This window comes from Diachasma alloeum, unplaced genomic scaffold, assembly GCF_001412515.2.
Source record: "Diachasma alloeum isolate Michigan unplaced genomic scaffold, Dall2.0 Dall_scaffold_00416, whole genome shotgun sequence".
NCBI classification, from domain to species: Eukaryota; Metazoa; Arthropoda; class Insecta; order Hymenoptera; family Braconidae; genus Diachasma; species Diachasma alloeum.
The window spans coordinates 289,784-306,939 of record NW_021680555.1 but is presented as its reverse complement, the minus strand read 5'-3'; the positions used below and the strand labels follow the sequence as shown (position 1 = coordinate 306,939).

The following is a 17,156-nucleotide window of genomic DNA, read 5'->3' as shown; positions in this document are numbered from 1 at the left end:
AGAGAGAGAGAGAGAGAGAGAGAGAGAGAGAGAGAGAGACCACCTTTCATGCCACGACGGAGCGCTGGCTGGTGCTGGCTGGGCTTTAACGAAGGGTTCTGACGGCGAAGATATCCTCGCCATCAAGAATCTCGCCCTCCTCTTTCTCCCATCGCAGCTACTGGTTGGCTGATCTTAAATAGGCCTGCTCCCTCCTGGTCTCCTGCATCTGAAAAAAAAAAGAAAAACAATGAAAATTTTTTTTATTAAAATAACCCAAGCCACAATTTTTTGAATGGAAAAACGCGAGCAAAAAAAATCTAATACGGAAGTGTCCTCGATAAACAACGGGAGACAAAAAAATTGTTTTCGACCGAAGAAACACAACCGAATTTTAACCGAAAACAGAAAAAATCTGACGAAAAACGAAAAAAAACGACGAAAAACCGAACAAAAGTACATGCGTTTTGCCGTCAGAGGAAGTGATAAACTGAACAGAAAAAGACGAAAATCGAAAAAAACCAAACGATTACCGAAGACTAAAAAAAAATCACGAAAAAAACACGACACGCAATACTAAAACGAAAAAAATTCACTAAAAAAACACGGACACGAAAAAAACACGAAACACTAAAACACTAAAACACGTAAAAATGAAAAAAAAACACTGACAATATAAATAAATAAAAACTTACCATACGGGTGATAACCACCCTGCAGGCATCCTCCCGGGCGATCACTGGCACCACCATTTTTTTTCAATAAAAAACCGAAAAACCCAAAAATACGAAAAACACCCAAAACGCGAAAAATATCCTGAGGACCGAAGGTGAGGTTGTATATGATGGTTAGAGAGACCTCGCAGCTTATATAACTGCAACAGTCCTCCCACCATCTACCCCCCTGAAACCCTCTGGACAGTAATGAGGAAAAAGACGTTCAAGGGAAGAAAACGTGTGAAAGACAAGGAAAGATTGAAAATTCCCCTCAATCCCTCTGGACAGTGAAAAGGAAAAAGACGTTCAAGGGCAGGAAACAGGAACAAGACGAGGAAGGAGAGAGTGAATCTTCCCCTGACTTCCAGGAGCAGCAAAACGGCAAGGCGTAGGAGAAGGAATATTGAAGGTTACGTTAAATGAAAGCTGAAACGCATTTTTAATACTGAAATGTATTTACCGTTTACTCAATGTTTCAAAGAAGGTTACAGAATGATGCATAATTATTAAAAATATGAATAAATTTTCAGTCAAATAACATACTCGGGGACAGATGAAAATCGAGAGACTGATGGGCCAATCGGTCCTGATTGTCGATCTGCTCCAATTCCTTATCAATCTCGTCAAGCTCCTGCTGATGCTGTGCTGACATATCTTGAATGCGGTATACTTCTTCTTCTTGCATGAGTTCATCTTCTTCCTCGCGCTCACGATTTTCCAGAGCTGCAGTCATCTCTGCTAATTCGGCCTCAATGTCCTCAATGCTCTTTCGAGGCTCTTGGCATTCTGGAACAAGAAAAAAAATCAAGTTCAATTGATAAACACAAAACTCCGAACAAATTAATGTGAATATATCTCAAATATTTACCTTCAGGGCTTGGAGATATCTCATTTGACGGTCTAGGGTGGGCAGCATCCCCTTGATGATCGAGCACAAAATCGATTATTGATGGAGTCTTTGTAGTCATTCGGATTGCTTCAAAAGGGTCCAACGTTTCCCAAATGCGATTAGCAGTTTCTGGACTTGCTGGGATGATCTGTATTGGCTGTATCATTTCTGGAGTCTGAGAAATAGTATCAATGGTCTCCGGGGTCTCTGAGATGATTTCCATCGATGATTGTGACTCTGACACGATCTCAGGGCTCTTGGGGATGATTTCCATCGATGATTGTGACTGTGACACGACTTCAGGGCTCTCGGGGATGATTTCTGTCGATGGTCTTCAGAGAGATTTTTTTCAAACTCACGAGCCCTGAATTGCCTCTGTTTTTCCTTGGCCAATTGCCTCCTTCTTTCCCGAGCGTTGAATTCGGCCTTCTTCTTTTCAGCGATTTTTAAGCGATTGTCATGAGCACGTGCTTTTTCCTGCTTGTTTTTATCAGTATCCTTTATTTTTTCTTTCTGCTGTTGCTGTTTTTCCACCACATTTTTATTTTCAAGGGGCTGTAATGTACGGTAGAAAGGTCGAGTAATATAGACTCAATCTCAGCAGTTTAAGATACTTTAGTTTATTTATTCCTAACTAAAGAGTAACGGTTGACTTCGATACAAAAAAGTGAGTTCAAATGATTAATTCGGTAATGAACTTCGTCGATAATCTTGACAGTGAACTAATGAACTAAAAATGAACTCCTAAGTGCAGTGTGTTCTCAGTTTTATTGGAAACCGTGGCACACTTACTTCGATTCGTATTACAAAACGGATTCGTGTTATAATACGATGCTGACACCTAATTTCTTCATAACTGCATTATTTCAATAATGTTTGTTACAATATCTGGGACACAAAATCCCTCCCGGCCAGAGAAGAAATTTCATATTTTTTTAATTATTTCGACATTGGCTGCACACTAACATTCAATACAATAATATACAATAATATATGCATTTTACTAGGGGAAATCCCAAATCCAATACAAGTCCAAGACAAGATATTTTTCTACCGCCAACACTGAGCCGACATTGGTACCAAGGTAGTCAAGGTCACTTCTATCAAGTCGGCGAGACCTTTCTCAACATATGGCCTCGAAATCCAAAAACTCCTAGATCAAGCCTTCACCTATTATTTTTGATTTTTCTTTCCTACGGTCTCAATGTCAAGTGTTTCGTAACACATGAATCAGGAATTTTTGCGGGGTCAACGTACATGTGTACCTCGCATGGGCTGTATGGCCGTATCGCTTGCGTGGACAAGATTTCCGTGCAGACATACTGTCCGTTAAGCCTCTTACAATTTTCCAATTGTTGTAACATTATTGGAATGAACTGCTGTGTCGGCCCGTGGATGACCAACAATTCGTTCTCCGGTTCAATGTACGAGTAATAACCTTGTACTGTTTGCAGCGGCAGACCATGTGGTTTGTAGACGCTGTAAATTTGGGAATTTACTAGCGGTATCTCCACCAACGTCACGATTTTTATGTCAAACGTATGTATGCTGACGGTAGAAATTCTTTCCAGTGAATGCATGTTGCCGATCCGTATTTCGGTGGGAAAGCTAAAGCCCGTTGGTAATTTGGCTTTCTTTAGGATCTCCACGAGATGTTCTTCCGAGAGGACTCCTGTCCCCAGGATTCTTCCTTCGTCTTCTGTTAGAAGACGCAATATTCTCTTAGCGTCNCCTCTTAGCGTCCCTCACCCCTCCGTCGAGAATTGCCGAAATGACCCTGAAATATTCATCCATGTCGTCGCGAACGAGAGTTGTGTTGAATTTATACTCCATGCGTTCTGACAACGGTTTCGTTGCATTCAGAAGAATTTCTTCATTCCGTTGAACAGTCTCTTCTGCGTGCTGGAGTTGGAAGAGTGTCGAATTGATGACTTCAATTTGATTTTTGGTTGCATCATATGCATTTCCTTGCTGTCCTTCGAGTCGATTTAGGCGCTTGTGGATTTCTTTCGCAATCTGAGGCATCCATTGTGCCAAATAGCGATTTAGCCACGGACCCCAATCCGTCAATTAAGCTTCGACGACCTCTCTCAGGTTGACCAACTCCAAGAATTCCCTGGATTGTTTTCCTAATTGCTGTATGGTCACTGATCCGTTCTTGTAGAATCATGCGGAAATTGTCGCCTGATTTTCCAGCTTTAGTGAACAAGAGCTGTGTCAGCTCATAATGGTTTTCCAGCTGATCTGCTCTTTGTAGCCAGGGCTTCACATCTGTTGTCGCTGCCACGGTCCATACGTGATTGCTCAAAAACAATCTACCAATGGATTCAAAATGTAGACCTGGAGTGTGGACAAATTTATCAACAGTATGTCCCTCCCCCTTCGTGAGTGGGATCATGCTTCCTAGCATGATTATCACTAGTAAAGTTTTCAGGAATCTGTAATTTCCTGTTTTTTTCTCTAATTGAGCCGTCTGCATTCCCTCAAACCACTTGGATGGATCTAGTTGTTCATCGTCAGATACGTACGTGATCAAACCGATTAATGTTCTCAATCGGTTGACGTGCACTCTCACCTCCTTGTTTTTCTTGCCGGAACGGATAGTGTAGTTGACATCTGAATTTTTCTACGTAATTTCATAGGGTCCAAGCTATGGCGGCGTCAGTTTTTTGGACCTTCCACGTCGCACAACCTCATATTTTAACAAAACTTTGTCGCCGACGCAGAAATTTCTTTTCTCCGCATTCTTGTCGTACTGCTTCTTCGCTGTCTCCTTCGAGGCATTCAATTTTTCCCTCGCAACCTGGTGAGATGCGCGAAGTCTCTCACGTAATTCTTGTGCGTAGTCATTATATAAATAAGTGGGTCGCGGCGTTTGTTTCACTGAGGTTGGCAAATCGCCACATCTCCCGTAAAGTAACTCAAACGGTGTTCGTTTCGTGGCGGTATGCATTATATGAAAACGCCGCATAGGGTAGCCATCGATCCCAATCTGCTAGATCTTCATCTATGAAACTGCGTAAATACTCTGCCAGTGTGCGATGAGACCTCTCAAGAGCACCATTTCTTTGGGGATGATAAGCCGTTGTTTGGATCTTCTTTATTTTAAGAAGACGGCAGACATCTTTAAAAATTTCGCTTGTGAAATTTTTGCCCTGATCTGTCAGCAATTTTAATGGCGTTTCATGCTCGCCAATAATTTTCTCAGCGAATGCTTTTGCCACGGTATTCGCCTCTTGATCGGAAATTGGAATCAAAGCATCCTGGAATGTTAGTATATGTTTATTCCCATCATCAGTTATTAGTAATGGACCAACGATGTCCATTGCGCATTGCTCAAATGCCGTCTCTGGAGCTTCTCCAATCTGCATAGGTACTTTTGTTGTTTTCCCCAATTTATTCAACTGACATTTCTGACAGTTTGCAACATACTTCTCGATGTCATCCTTCATTCCTTTCCATTTATATTTCAGCTCGATTTTCTCATGCATTTGTTGTCCGCCAGGATGTCCCCCAAAAGGTGTATGATGATATTCTCTCAAAATCGTGGGGATATCCTCGGATTCTGGGGTGATTCTCTCATCAGTTATTTCCAAATTATCTTTCCCAATATCATCACCTTCGGCATCCACCCTTTTCTGCTGCGCTCGGGTTACAATACTGATTCGACTTAAAGCGTGAGCATTTGTGTTCAACTTCCCAGGCTTGTGTACGACTTCATAATCGTACTCCTCCAATTTAATTCTCCAGTGCATCAGACGTGACCCCGGATCTCTAACGTTGAAAATCCATCGCAGAGGTCGATGATCCGTCACGATGATAAATCTTCGGCCATACAAATAGGGTCTGAAATGTTTCACAGCCCAAACGATAGCAAGAAGTTCTTTCTCTGTCATGGAATAATTAATTTCAGCTTTATTCAGCATTCTGCTCGCGTAAACGATTGGCAAATCGCTCCCAATATCTCTCCGTGACAAAACAGCGCCTAATGCCTTGTTCGAAGCATCCGTTGTCAACAAAAATGGTTTCTTGAAATCTGGATACTGCAATATTGGTGCTGTAATGAGCTTTTCCTTCAAGCTCTCGAATGTGACGCCTTCTCTCTCTCCCCATACCCACGTTACGCCTTTTTTCAATAGATCCGTGAGAGGTTTGGCGATCTTCAAAAAATCTCGAACAAATTTTCTGTAGTAACCCGCCAGTCCCAGGAAAGACATCACTTCTTTCGTCGTCCGAGGTACCGGAAAATTCTTTACTGCTTCTATTTTTGTGGGATCAGCCTTGACTCCCGCCTCCGTAATTATATGTCCCAGGTAAACGACTTCTTTCCTCAAAAAGTTACATTTGTCGGGCTGTAATCTTAAGTTAGCTTTCCCCAATCGCTCTAAAACCTCCCGTAGACGGTCATTATGCTTTTCCAGACTTGCTCCAAAAATCACGATATCGTCGAGGTTGACAAAGCACCTGATNTATGTCCCAGGTAAACTCACTCCTCAACTTCTTTCCTCAAAAAGTTACATTTGTCGGGCTGTAATCTTAAGTTAGCTTTCCCCAATCGCTCTAAAACCTCCCGTAGACGGTCATTATGCTTTTCCAGACTTGCTCCAAAAATCACGATATCGTCGAGGTTGACAAAGCACCTGATCTCTTGAATCCCCGCCAAGACTGAATTCATCAGTCTCTGGAATGTTGCTGGACCGCCTTTTACAGCGAAGGGCAGTCGGTTGAACTCATAATGCCCAAATGGCGTTGAAAAAGCTATCTTGCACTTGTCCTCCTCCTTTAATGGAATCTGATGGAACCCTGAGGCCAGATCCAGTGTGGTGAAATACTTTGCGTTCCCCAATTGATCCAGTATATCGCAGATAGTCGGTAGCGAGAATGAGTTGCCAATTATTACGTCATTCAATTTACGAAAGTCAACGACTACTCGCAACTTGACCTTGCCTGACTCTTTCCGCTTCTTGGGAACAACGAGTAACGGCGCGTTCCACTGGCTGTTACTTGGACGAACTACCCCATTTTTCAGCATCTCCTTTACTTGACGGTCGACCTCCTCCTTCTGGGACTGTGGCAACCGATGTGGTCGCACATTGACATGTTTGGCCCCTGGAACAATAGGAATGGAATGTTCCAAGTGCTTGGTGACTCCTGGAGGATCCCCTGGAAGTTGTACAATGTTGTTGTATTCGTCCAGTATTTCCAGAAGACTGTCTCGTTCTTCTTGATTGAGGTGAGAAGATTACACCACTATTGATCACAGGTACATTTGATCACGGGACAAATGATCACAAATTTAATCACATCGACAAGTTATCACAAATTATTTTATCACATGGACAATTCATCACAAATTCGTTTATCACAAGTCATGCCTCTGCATTTTGTTTTAAGCCAGAAGTGCCAGAAATTATTGCTTCACGAGGGGTATTTGTTTAACAAACATCATGAAAATGTCAAGAAGAAGAATATCACCTGGAGATGTGTGGATCACAAATCCAGACAGTGCAACGTTCTTTCTTGCACAACGTCTGCTGAGCGAGCAGGTACAATAGTCTTATTAGTTTTGTCTTATTGATCTAATTATCTGGTGATCATTTGTCCTGTGATCAATTGTTCTGTGATCAATTGTCCTGTGATCAAATGTCCTGTGATAATTTAGCCTGTGTTTTTTTGTCGTGATCAATTGTCCTGTGATCAATAGGGGTGTTTCTGGTGAGAAATCCTCAGATTCTCATGAAGTAGTTTTATGCGGTCTTGTTTTATCTTATTTCCTCCTTCTCTGTACATCAGCATTACTTCCTCGGCCGTGCATAATTCCTCAAGTTTCACGACTGGCACATTCGAAAATAGGTCATCGTCAGTGGTGTTTAAGATGCATACGACTGGTCGACCATCACGTGGTTTTGTGAGTCATTCACCCAGAAAAAGGCCAGGTTGCAATTGTTTTTTACGCACAATTCCATTCTTCGTGCTCGAAGGTGCAGCCAAAGCCAAAATTTCCATTCTGGCCTTCACCATAATTGGTCTCTCAGGTCGGAAAAGTTGTAAACGCGTGCCATTTACTGTGACGTATCTCCCAGGTTGTACCGATGTAGACAAATCTCGATATTGGAAGAAATCTTCTCCAAGAATTCCTCCGAAGAATGGAAACTCATCAGGCACTATGTGAAACACGTGTCCCAACTCCTCCTGGCCTATCTTCAAATAAATTTCCACTTTCCCAAGTGTCCCGACATCTTGGTTTGAAATTCCTCGCAGTATCCTCCCCCCGGGCTGAACCTTCACATCCTCCTGCAATTCTCCAGTCTTTATCACCAATATGGCCGCCCCAGAATCCGCTACAAACATCGTAGGCTGTTTAAGCTCATCCACCGATAAAATAAGATGATTCCTAGTCTTTGATGGCTCAGCACATGTAATTTTATGCCTTCTGAGAGGCGAATCACCCAAAACAGTGGTCTCCTGCTGATTCTCGTGACTCTCAGCTTCAGATATTTGCATCATCGCAACTTGGATTGCCCCCATTGGCAATGCGTCCCCGTTCGATGAGCTCTTGTTTTTGTTATGATTCTTCCTCGCGCTACTGTCAGCATTTTTATTGACCTGTTTTGAAGCATCGTTCCTCTCCTTCACCTGCAATTCTGCGTTGTCAGGAATTCCACATTGTTTCTTTAATTTATAACATGAAGTAATTTCATGCCTTGGAGTGTGGCAAAATTTGCACATCACCCCGTAGGCGTTGATACTGCGTCGTTCTGGAACTGGTAAAGTCGATTTCCGCTGCAGTTTGCAGTCCGTTGCCTGATGCCCTGTTTGACGACAAGCAAAACACCCCGTCCCCAAGGATTGTCGTCCTGTGGACTGACGATTCCCTCCCTGAGAACGCCTGGAACCACCGGAATCTCCTCCACAACCCGCGGAGCTCTTTGAGAATCCATGGGACGCTGGCATAGTTCTCTCCAGCTCAACTGCTCCCAGACAAGCTTCATGCAACGTCTTGTAGTTATTTACTCGGACCAAGATCTGAATTTGGCCGCGCAGACCCTGCTCGAAATTAGCTTTTGCTAAGGCTAATAAAGCCTTTCTTGCTCCAATTTTCTGTTCTCCATCCAATTCGTCGGCAAGCAAATTTTGTATGCCCTCAATTGAATCAAGAGTCACGCGCTCAGCTCTAGCCGCAAATTTGCTGATGTCCTCATCATTTCGTTGTTGCAAGTTATTGAAATCCGCGTGTAATCCAACGAGCGATTTCGTTTTGCCGAATAAGGCTTCTAATTCAACCTTTAGTTCGCCAAAATTCTGTATTGTTTTATGCTTGAACTGTACAAATGCTTTGCCAGTCAATTCGTTTTTCAAAATTGTTTTAAGGAGTGTTGAATGTAGCTCAGGTGGTAATAAATCCTTTGCGCCTCCACACGACTCCAAAAAAGGTATTAACTCATCGGCACTCTCGCCGTTGTATGGATGAATTAAATGTAGAGCGCCCTTCAGGTCAATGAGCCGCCTCTGACTTTGACCACCACCAGGATTCACATGATTACTGCGTAGGTTGACTTCCCCGGCTGCGTTACGATTATGATACATTCGTAACTCGTTCTCCAATCGTCTCCGCTCCTTAGCTTCTTCACGCAAACCGTCCTGGACATCCTCCAATATCTTCATCATGTTCTCCACCACATGCTCTGTTCCGTACCCTCGGATAATGTCATGAATGTCGATATTCTGAATCCCCGAAATATTTGGTTCTGGCAGTATCCCCCGTTCATGCAACGGTGGTCTAAAATTACCTAAGAGTAATGAACCCCCGGGCACCGAGATTGGAGTAGACATAGGTGTACTAAACTCTTCTCTCTGCATTCGGTCAGCTGCCTCAGGTGTGCCTTGTTGAGTATGGCTCTCATCTCGATGTTTTTGTTGTTGCTGTTGTGGCTGAAGCTGTGGGTGTGGCGGTGCTGGTGCCGGTCGCATCGGTGCACCGTCTCCACTGCGTAGCCCTTACTGCACACTTTGTTCCTGTTGCCCTAGTGGCTGTATTGGAACACTCGCCGCAAGGTGATCCACACTCCGGGAACGTCGTGGACCCCCTTCGGCCAAGGAACTGGAAGCACGGTCCCTTTTGTTGAAATTGAAATTCAGTGCCCTGCGCATCGTGACACCACGTCGGAACCTTTGCGCCTCCGCGAACTCAGAAGCCTCCGCAGTAGACTCTAAGATTACACCCGCTGAACGCAAAATTCCTCTGACAACTCCGGCCAACTCCTCCAGAGAATCGAATTCGTCCTGAATATTCTGACTCCCTGATCCCATAAAGCAAAGAAAAACTCGCTTACCCTGTCAGTCTCGGGCACGTATCGCCTCAAAAAGCAGTCCTCAAAACTGTTTGATTTCCTCGAAACCAGGAAAAGCAATACCAGCTGGATTTCACCTCTTTCCCTTCAAAAAAGTCGGTTGCTACTATTCCGGCGTCCCAGAACAGCTCGATACTTCCAAAACGAGAAACACGTTTCCTTTGAAGTATAGAAAATTATAACTATTCTCTCAACTGCTGTCTCCAACGGCGGTTGATCAGGCCTCCGTTATATGAAGAACACACGTGCTGCCACCAAATAATGTAAGGTACGGTAGAAAGGTCGAGTAATATGGACTCAATCTCAGTAGTTTAAGATACTTTGGTTTATTTATTTCTAACTAAAGAGTAACGGTTGACTTCGATACAAAAAAGTGAGTTTGAATGATTAATTCGGTAATGAACTTTGTCGATAATCTTGAGAGCGAACTAATGAACTAAAAATGAACTCCTGAGTCCAATGTATTCTCGGTTTTATTGGAAATCGTGGCATACTTGCCTCGATTCGTATTACAAAACGGATTCGTGTTGTAATACGATGCTGATTCCTAATTTCTTCATAATTGCATTATTTCCATAATGTTTGTTACAATATCTGGGACACAACAGGGCACATTTTCATCACACACTTGATTGAAAATATCAAGATCGTCTTCCAGCATATTAACCCACAAGTTTTTATCCTCCGTGCTCACTTGAGTAATTTCACTTTTTTTAATCGCATCCACAATTTTGGAATCACTTTGAGCGCTATGGGGTGATTTATTGCTCAACCGTCCTCCCGAGTTTTTCTTCTTTTCAGTCACTTGGGTGCCAGGGCCAATGTTTATGGCAGGCCCGGGTTTGGAGGCTTCACTTTGCTGGAGTTTCACTTTTTTAGCATTTTTTCAATCTTTTTTTTCTCTTCACTATTATTTTCCACTCTCCGATCACTCACTATTTTTATTCCGTTTTGATTTTTCATATTCACAGAATATCGAGGTACTTTTGGTTTAAAACTTGCAGGCTTATAACCTGTTGGGCGCACTAAACTTCTGCTTTTGGGAGATGGGCTCACTTGACTTGATGTCATTTTGCCGAAAATGCAAATGTAGTCAAAACACCCTCGTAAGGCTCTTTTATGCAACACTAGTTAGGAGGAGGAGCTACGAGTTTTCCGTATTTTGGAAAATCTAACCTTGGTGGGGAGTCCTGAATATCCTATGAGAAATAAGTCTAGTTTTCTCTAGTTTTTCTTTTTCAGCCCACTTCGTTTGCATTTGCTGTCTATTGTAAAGAAAGATCACTGATTGGTCGTTTTTGATTATAGATCAGTGTCTCCTCCATCAGTGTCACTCCCTATAGAATTGAGGCCAGGCAAATTTCTCATCCACTCTCACTTTCTATAATCTCCTTTTTTCTATACCACTGAAAAAATGTATCCCTGATTTCCACAATTTGTATAATAACACATCACTATTAAACAGGATTGCCCTTTTCAGCAAATGCAAAGTCTTCTCATTTTTCGCGTATTCTCTATCGTTTAATAAACTAGCGATGGCGATACTTCTCAGCGATGGAGGATTATACATCCTTCGGAAACTCTCTTGTATCTCTATGTGTTGTGCGCATAGGCCTGTTATGTGGATGGTGGGGGGAATTGAGCGCGCCTCACTCTCATACCTAACGCTATAAAACGCGGCTGCTCGCGGTGTATTTCATCCAGTCGATCCGATTTCGCTCATCAGTTTTTTAACATGGAAAATATCAACGAAAAAGAGTGCAGTGGTGTCGAACAGCAGGTGGTGCTGTCGCAAGTTATACCTCTCAATAAATCGGAGACGAAACAAATTCGTGTTTGTTTACAAGTTACCTATTTCGGACAATTTGTTTCTGTGGTGCAGTTTATGGCCGTACGCCCCAACCGTGTCGTGCTGTCAATATCACGGGAGGAATGGGGCCTTCTGTACAAAGATCTGGATGCCATTACGGACTACTTTGATCCTGAGAAGTTTCACCCAAAAGTTTCGTCCACAATGTACCTGCTAAGCAATTTGGAGAAGTCAAAGTGAGATTCCATCGCAGCTACCATAACTCCTGCGTTGCTTTTGTACGTGGTGATGTAAAGCAACGCCTCATTATGATGAGTCCAAGCATTTTAGCAATAAAAAACAAAGCGGCATGGATCGATCAGTGGTTAAAATTTTAGGACTCATTGCCTCTCAAACAATACAAGGAGTCTCTGGTCCGGGCGATCACAAGTGTTGCCATACATTATATGGAATGCAACAGGATGCCAGCCACTGAAGAACTGCACTATCGCATACGGAACAATTTCGAGGAGATTTACCTTCTGGCCAAGGACGACCTCCGCCGTACAATACCTCAGGAGAATCTGGGATATTTATATCAATTATTTGGTGAAATGTTCCATTTCTGCTACGACGAGTTGGATGGTTTTGCAGGAGGGGCTTACCGAATGTCTTCATACTAAAGACTATATGATAATAATAATCTCTTGTGATTGTAAATAATTTTGAATTGGAACGAAAAAAAATATCATTTGTAAGCCTAAAAATGTCCATCATTTTACATAAATTAAAGAAAAAGTCATTTGTAAACCTTGTATTATTCATTTACGAAGAACCTTAACATTTTTTCAGCTACGTAGAAGTTTCCAGAAAAATATATTCGGCTCCATGTCAGCTCGAAAAATTCACCGTCCTCAAAATAAAAGAGAGAGAGAACGTATTGTCCGCTCTTTGCGTCATTCATGGTTGCAATCCTTTGTTATCCATTTGCAAGAAAAAATTTCGAAAGCGCGATGTCTCTCCGGAGTCTCAAGGACGGTGCCTCCAATGTCCTAGGGAACGACATTAGATACCTACCAGTTTCTACCTGTCATCCATTTTCCACCACCCACTTTCCACCCGCCACCCCATTTTCCACCCGACAACCATTTCCACCCACCGCCCCTTTTCCACCCGCCATCCCGTTTTCATCTGCCGGTCATTTTCCACCCACCACCCACTTCCTGTGACCCTCGGACCCCAACTTTAAGGCCCTGCACCCCAGGGGGCCCCCCAGCGCGCCAACGTCCTCTTCAAAAGGCATGCCGCCTAGGGGGGAAGGGGGACCTGCACGTGCACTTTCCGGAAAAAATTCGCCAATCGTGGACACTTACTACTAGCGTGGCACCCTGTCAATATGGCGACGGTAAGTATCAAAAATAAAAACACTAATTCCAATTTTCACATACACTGCACACTCCCGAGACCCAATTACCAGCCCGTGAACTATATTTAACTACTAGCGCCACCGCGGCCGCAAGCGGCTGCGACGCCGATGCCCCTTTATTATGCTTATTCCTCTTTTTTTTTCTTTATTTCTTTTCTTTTTTCTCTAAAATTAATGATTTATCAGCGTCCTCATCGTTCTGAATATTAAGATTAATGAGAACAATGCATGTCAGTTCAATAAATAAACCGCGATAAGGCGGTGAATTTCAATATTTCAATAAGTGATTTCCTAATTTTGAATTTCTGTGCTTACTGAATGAGATCTGATAGATTCTCGATTTCAATTGTAATTCAAGTTGGAATTCCCTTCAGAGTCCAACACAATAATCATGAAATTTCATATAACCCAGAATTTTCAATTTGTTGCGTCCACCTTCATCCCCCTTTACTCCCCTGCAAAAGCATTCAATTATTTATCTGGGAAAATTATCCAACAAATTCTGATGGCTTTTCACTAATTCGGAGTATTTTCTCCTTATTCATGATCTTCTTTACTATTCCATTCAAGGATTCCATCAATCAGAAACTTGGATCATTCATCTGCAATTTAGTCAAATTTTACATAAGATTCCAAAATCTTATGAATTTTTCTTCATGTAACACGAAGAATTTGTAGAATTGTTGAGAACACTGGACGTTTCTATCGTGTTTTTAAAAATCATTTTCTTTATTCTCATTTCAGCCAATCAGAGTGCAGCCGCAACGTTGATGCCCTTTCATTATGCCTGCTCTCCTTTTTTTCTTTCTGATTTGTATCAAAATTAATTATTCATCCTCGTTCTCATTGTACTGAGTATCAGATTAATGAGAACGATGCGTCTCGATTCATTACCTATTCAATTTCAATATTTCAATAAGTGATTCACTAATGTGGAATTTGTAGGCTCACTGAATAAGATTTTTAATATAATTTTGAACTGAATTCTATTCAAAGGGCAAAACATTCATTCCAAAATTTCTTATAGTCCAGATTTTTCATTCGTCGCCTTTCCCTTTATTCCATGAACTTGTACCTTCGATAAATAATCTGAAATTTTCCTAATCTTCTATAAAATCCAACAATTCTTGTAATTTTTGTTTCCGAATGGAAACATTGTAATCGGTCGATTTTTCTCTCTATCACGTGATCGGGTGAGGGTAGAAAAGATTTTGAGGTTGTTGTCCGAATGGAAACATTGTAATCGGTCGATTTTTCGATTCGCTAATTTTGCTTGGAAATGATGTAGAATGATCTGAAACGAAAAAATACAAAATTGTTCGGACCATGTATGTATGTGTGTCCGAAAGTGTGTCGATTTTTTCAAAAAAATTTATAAATCACGACAAAAAGGACTAAAGCTGAAGCTTGAAATCTGAAATTTCGTCACATAATTGGTATTACTTTGGAGCATTTCTGGGCGCAGTTTCAACTCAAGCGGCCCAGTAGTTCCTGAGATACAGCAATTTCTAGAAAATCTTTGCTCCGCCATATCTAAAAAACGACGTGACGATTAAATTTTTTTGACGTCAAAATCTTCTTTGTGATGATATCTATCGGATCAAATCATAATATTGCTATGTAACTATAGACAGTTTGGTAATAATTGGCATTTTTCATTTTTATGAAAAAATTGTTGTAAGCACGATAGCGCCCCGAAAAATCAAGATAAAAAGTTGAAATTCGGTACGATTGTAGTTCTTATAATATTACAGGACGGGATTGTGGATGGGCTGAATCGGATGAGTAGTTTAGGAGATATTCAACTTTTTGGGAAAAACTGTTATGCTCAATATCTCCGAAACTATTGGTCCGATTGACTTTTTTTTTCAAAATATTTGTCATGGTGTGTTCTATCAAGATCAATTAAAATATGCATACCCTCCTATAGAAAGTTTTTCGAAATATCAGCATTTTTCTAATTTTTAAAATTAAAATTTAATGTGGGCTCTATAATACGTGTTAAGGGGAGACCGCGGTGAAATTTGAAGTTCTCGGCTCGGCCTTAAGAGCCATTGGACGACTTTAGATATATGAAGGGATATATAAAAAAGTGAGAAAAATTTCGGACCCTAACGGTTTTGCCCCGTATATCCACCAAAAACGTAGTTTTTCACGTTTTTAGCTTAGAAATGCCCCTTGCACCACAGTTTTCATCCGATTTCAACTTTTTGTTGTTGAAATGTTCGCTATACTCCATCGAACAAACCCAAGCATCTGTTTTGCTTTATATTTATCAGATCATGAGAAAATGATTTTTTTAGTTTCTATTTTTTTTCCTCTTTTTAGCAAATGCTAAAATTAGTTGTTTTTCGTTATTCCACGTTGTAATCATACGTAATAGAAATATTATAACAAAAAAAAAATGGATGGAAAACAACGAATTTTAGCATTTGCTAAAAAGAGGGAAAAAATGAAAACTAAAAAAAAAACATTTTCTCATGATCTAATAAATATTGTAACATGATAAAAACCATGTACTGTTCCTTGCCTGAACTGACCGCGGATCATGGGGGGAAAATTAGTATTTTTACCTCAGCGAGGAGTCGGATCACCCAGAGCCACAATTGTCATTTTATTTTTTTTATTTCTATTATTTACTTTCTTTTCATCATTCTCTCGAACTCTGTCGATCGCGCTCACCGTGGGTTACGTGAGCTTCCTGGCGAAGGGAGTGGAGCGGAGCATCGGGAAGGGCTACAAGACGGCGCTATAGCTGAGGAGCAGCACACCGACGAGCACGCACACACCGAGTCTGGGAGACTCACACCACGTAGGACGCGAAAGACGATCGTTGCACGCCAGCAGGCATCTCAGGCCTCTACGTGCGAACCCCCACCACCTCACCGATGGATCGGCGGCACAAGGCCGTCCAGTAAAAAACCGATGCTACAACATTGAGGGAGCATCGGATTATGTTGGCTCCTGCGCCGCTCAACGCGGATCACATCCACCGACCGCGAGGCGCAAGTCCCAGTTTTCTGGGACTAAGGAATTTGGGATTAGAACCATTTTAAAATGCTAGAATCAGATTGTCGAATCCCCTGGATTCTTCGCTCTCTATCACGTGATCGGGTGGGGGTAGAAAAGATTTTGAGGTTCCTCGGGGCGATGTACGGCTCCGACGGACACTCTTCGCTGGGGTTCAGCCATATTCAGTCGCTCTGCGCAATTAAAGTTTTATTATGCTCTTTGAGCTTCTTTAAATTGTTAAAACAATTATTACTTTGGTGTGCCTGGATTTTCCGGCCTTTTCCTGACGTCGCCGTACTGAGGGTCCAGACGAGTTTACCCTGGAGTTTCTCGCGTATCAAACGGTGAGCGTGATTTAATTTGTGAGTGCTCGCGTAGTTTTTCGATTCATTTCTCCGGTGGCCATTTTGGACACCGTTTGAATGTTAAAATTCGAGCCTTTTGCCTTCGGGACGCGGCATTCCGTGGCCTGTGGCCTCAGTCCTTTATTTCCATTAGTAAATATTAATTATTTCATTCATATTGTTGCTGTTTATCGGTTTTGATTTTGGAACTTTATTCAATTTCTTCATTCGTGTGGCTCTCGCGTCGTCGTCGCTTGCGGGTGATCCTCGCGTCTTAGCGTCTCCCACGCGTCTTTAAAGTTATTACTATTTCTTTTCGTTAATTAGTATCACTAGGTGTGTTACATTTTTTTTTGTTTCTATAGCGTCTTTGCTCGCGGGAGTCCTCTCCCGCACGTGTACAGAATCCTACGCTAATTCTCGTATGGACGAGTAAAAGATGACACTTAATTATGATTTGAAAATATATTTTTGTTTTGTGTTTTGTAAACAATTGCATATTGTTGAGTACGCTCATTGTAGCCTGTTCCCACACGCCTCCGCGATTATCTGAGCTAGTCGTGGAACGCGGCTCAACGGTGTGACCTTGTCCTTTCGCGATTAAAAGGACTGGCGCCCTTTTTGGCATTTTGTCTTCTCTCGTTATTCCC

At 42.0% G+C, this 17,156-nt stretch overlaps 2 protein-coding genes across 2 annotated transcripts in view; both read right to left on the bottom strand.

Annotated features, from left to right (window-relative positions):
- The window catches only part of LOC107042098 (GPI transamidase component PIG-S), a 309,102-nt gene that overhangs the window by 5,881 nt on the left and 286,065 nt on the right, over positions 1–17,156 (bottom strand). The gene's annotated exons all lie outside the window — the stretch shown is intronic.
- LOC107042099 (protein Ycf2) lies at positions 1,198–1,689 on the bottom strand. Its single transcript, XM_015262980.1, has 2 exons — positions 1,564–1,689; positions 1,198–1,481 (listed from the first exon to the last, which is right to left on the bottom strand). The coding sequence occupies exons 1-2, from the start codon at positions 1,661–1,663 to the stop codon at positions 1,222–1,224; spliced, it is 360 nt and encodes a 119-aa protein (XP_015118466.1). The 5' UTR covers positions 1,664–1,689; the 3' UTR covers positions 1,198–1,221.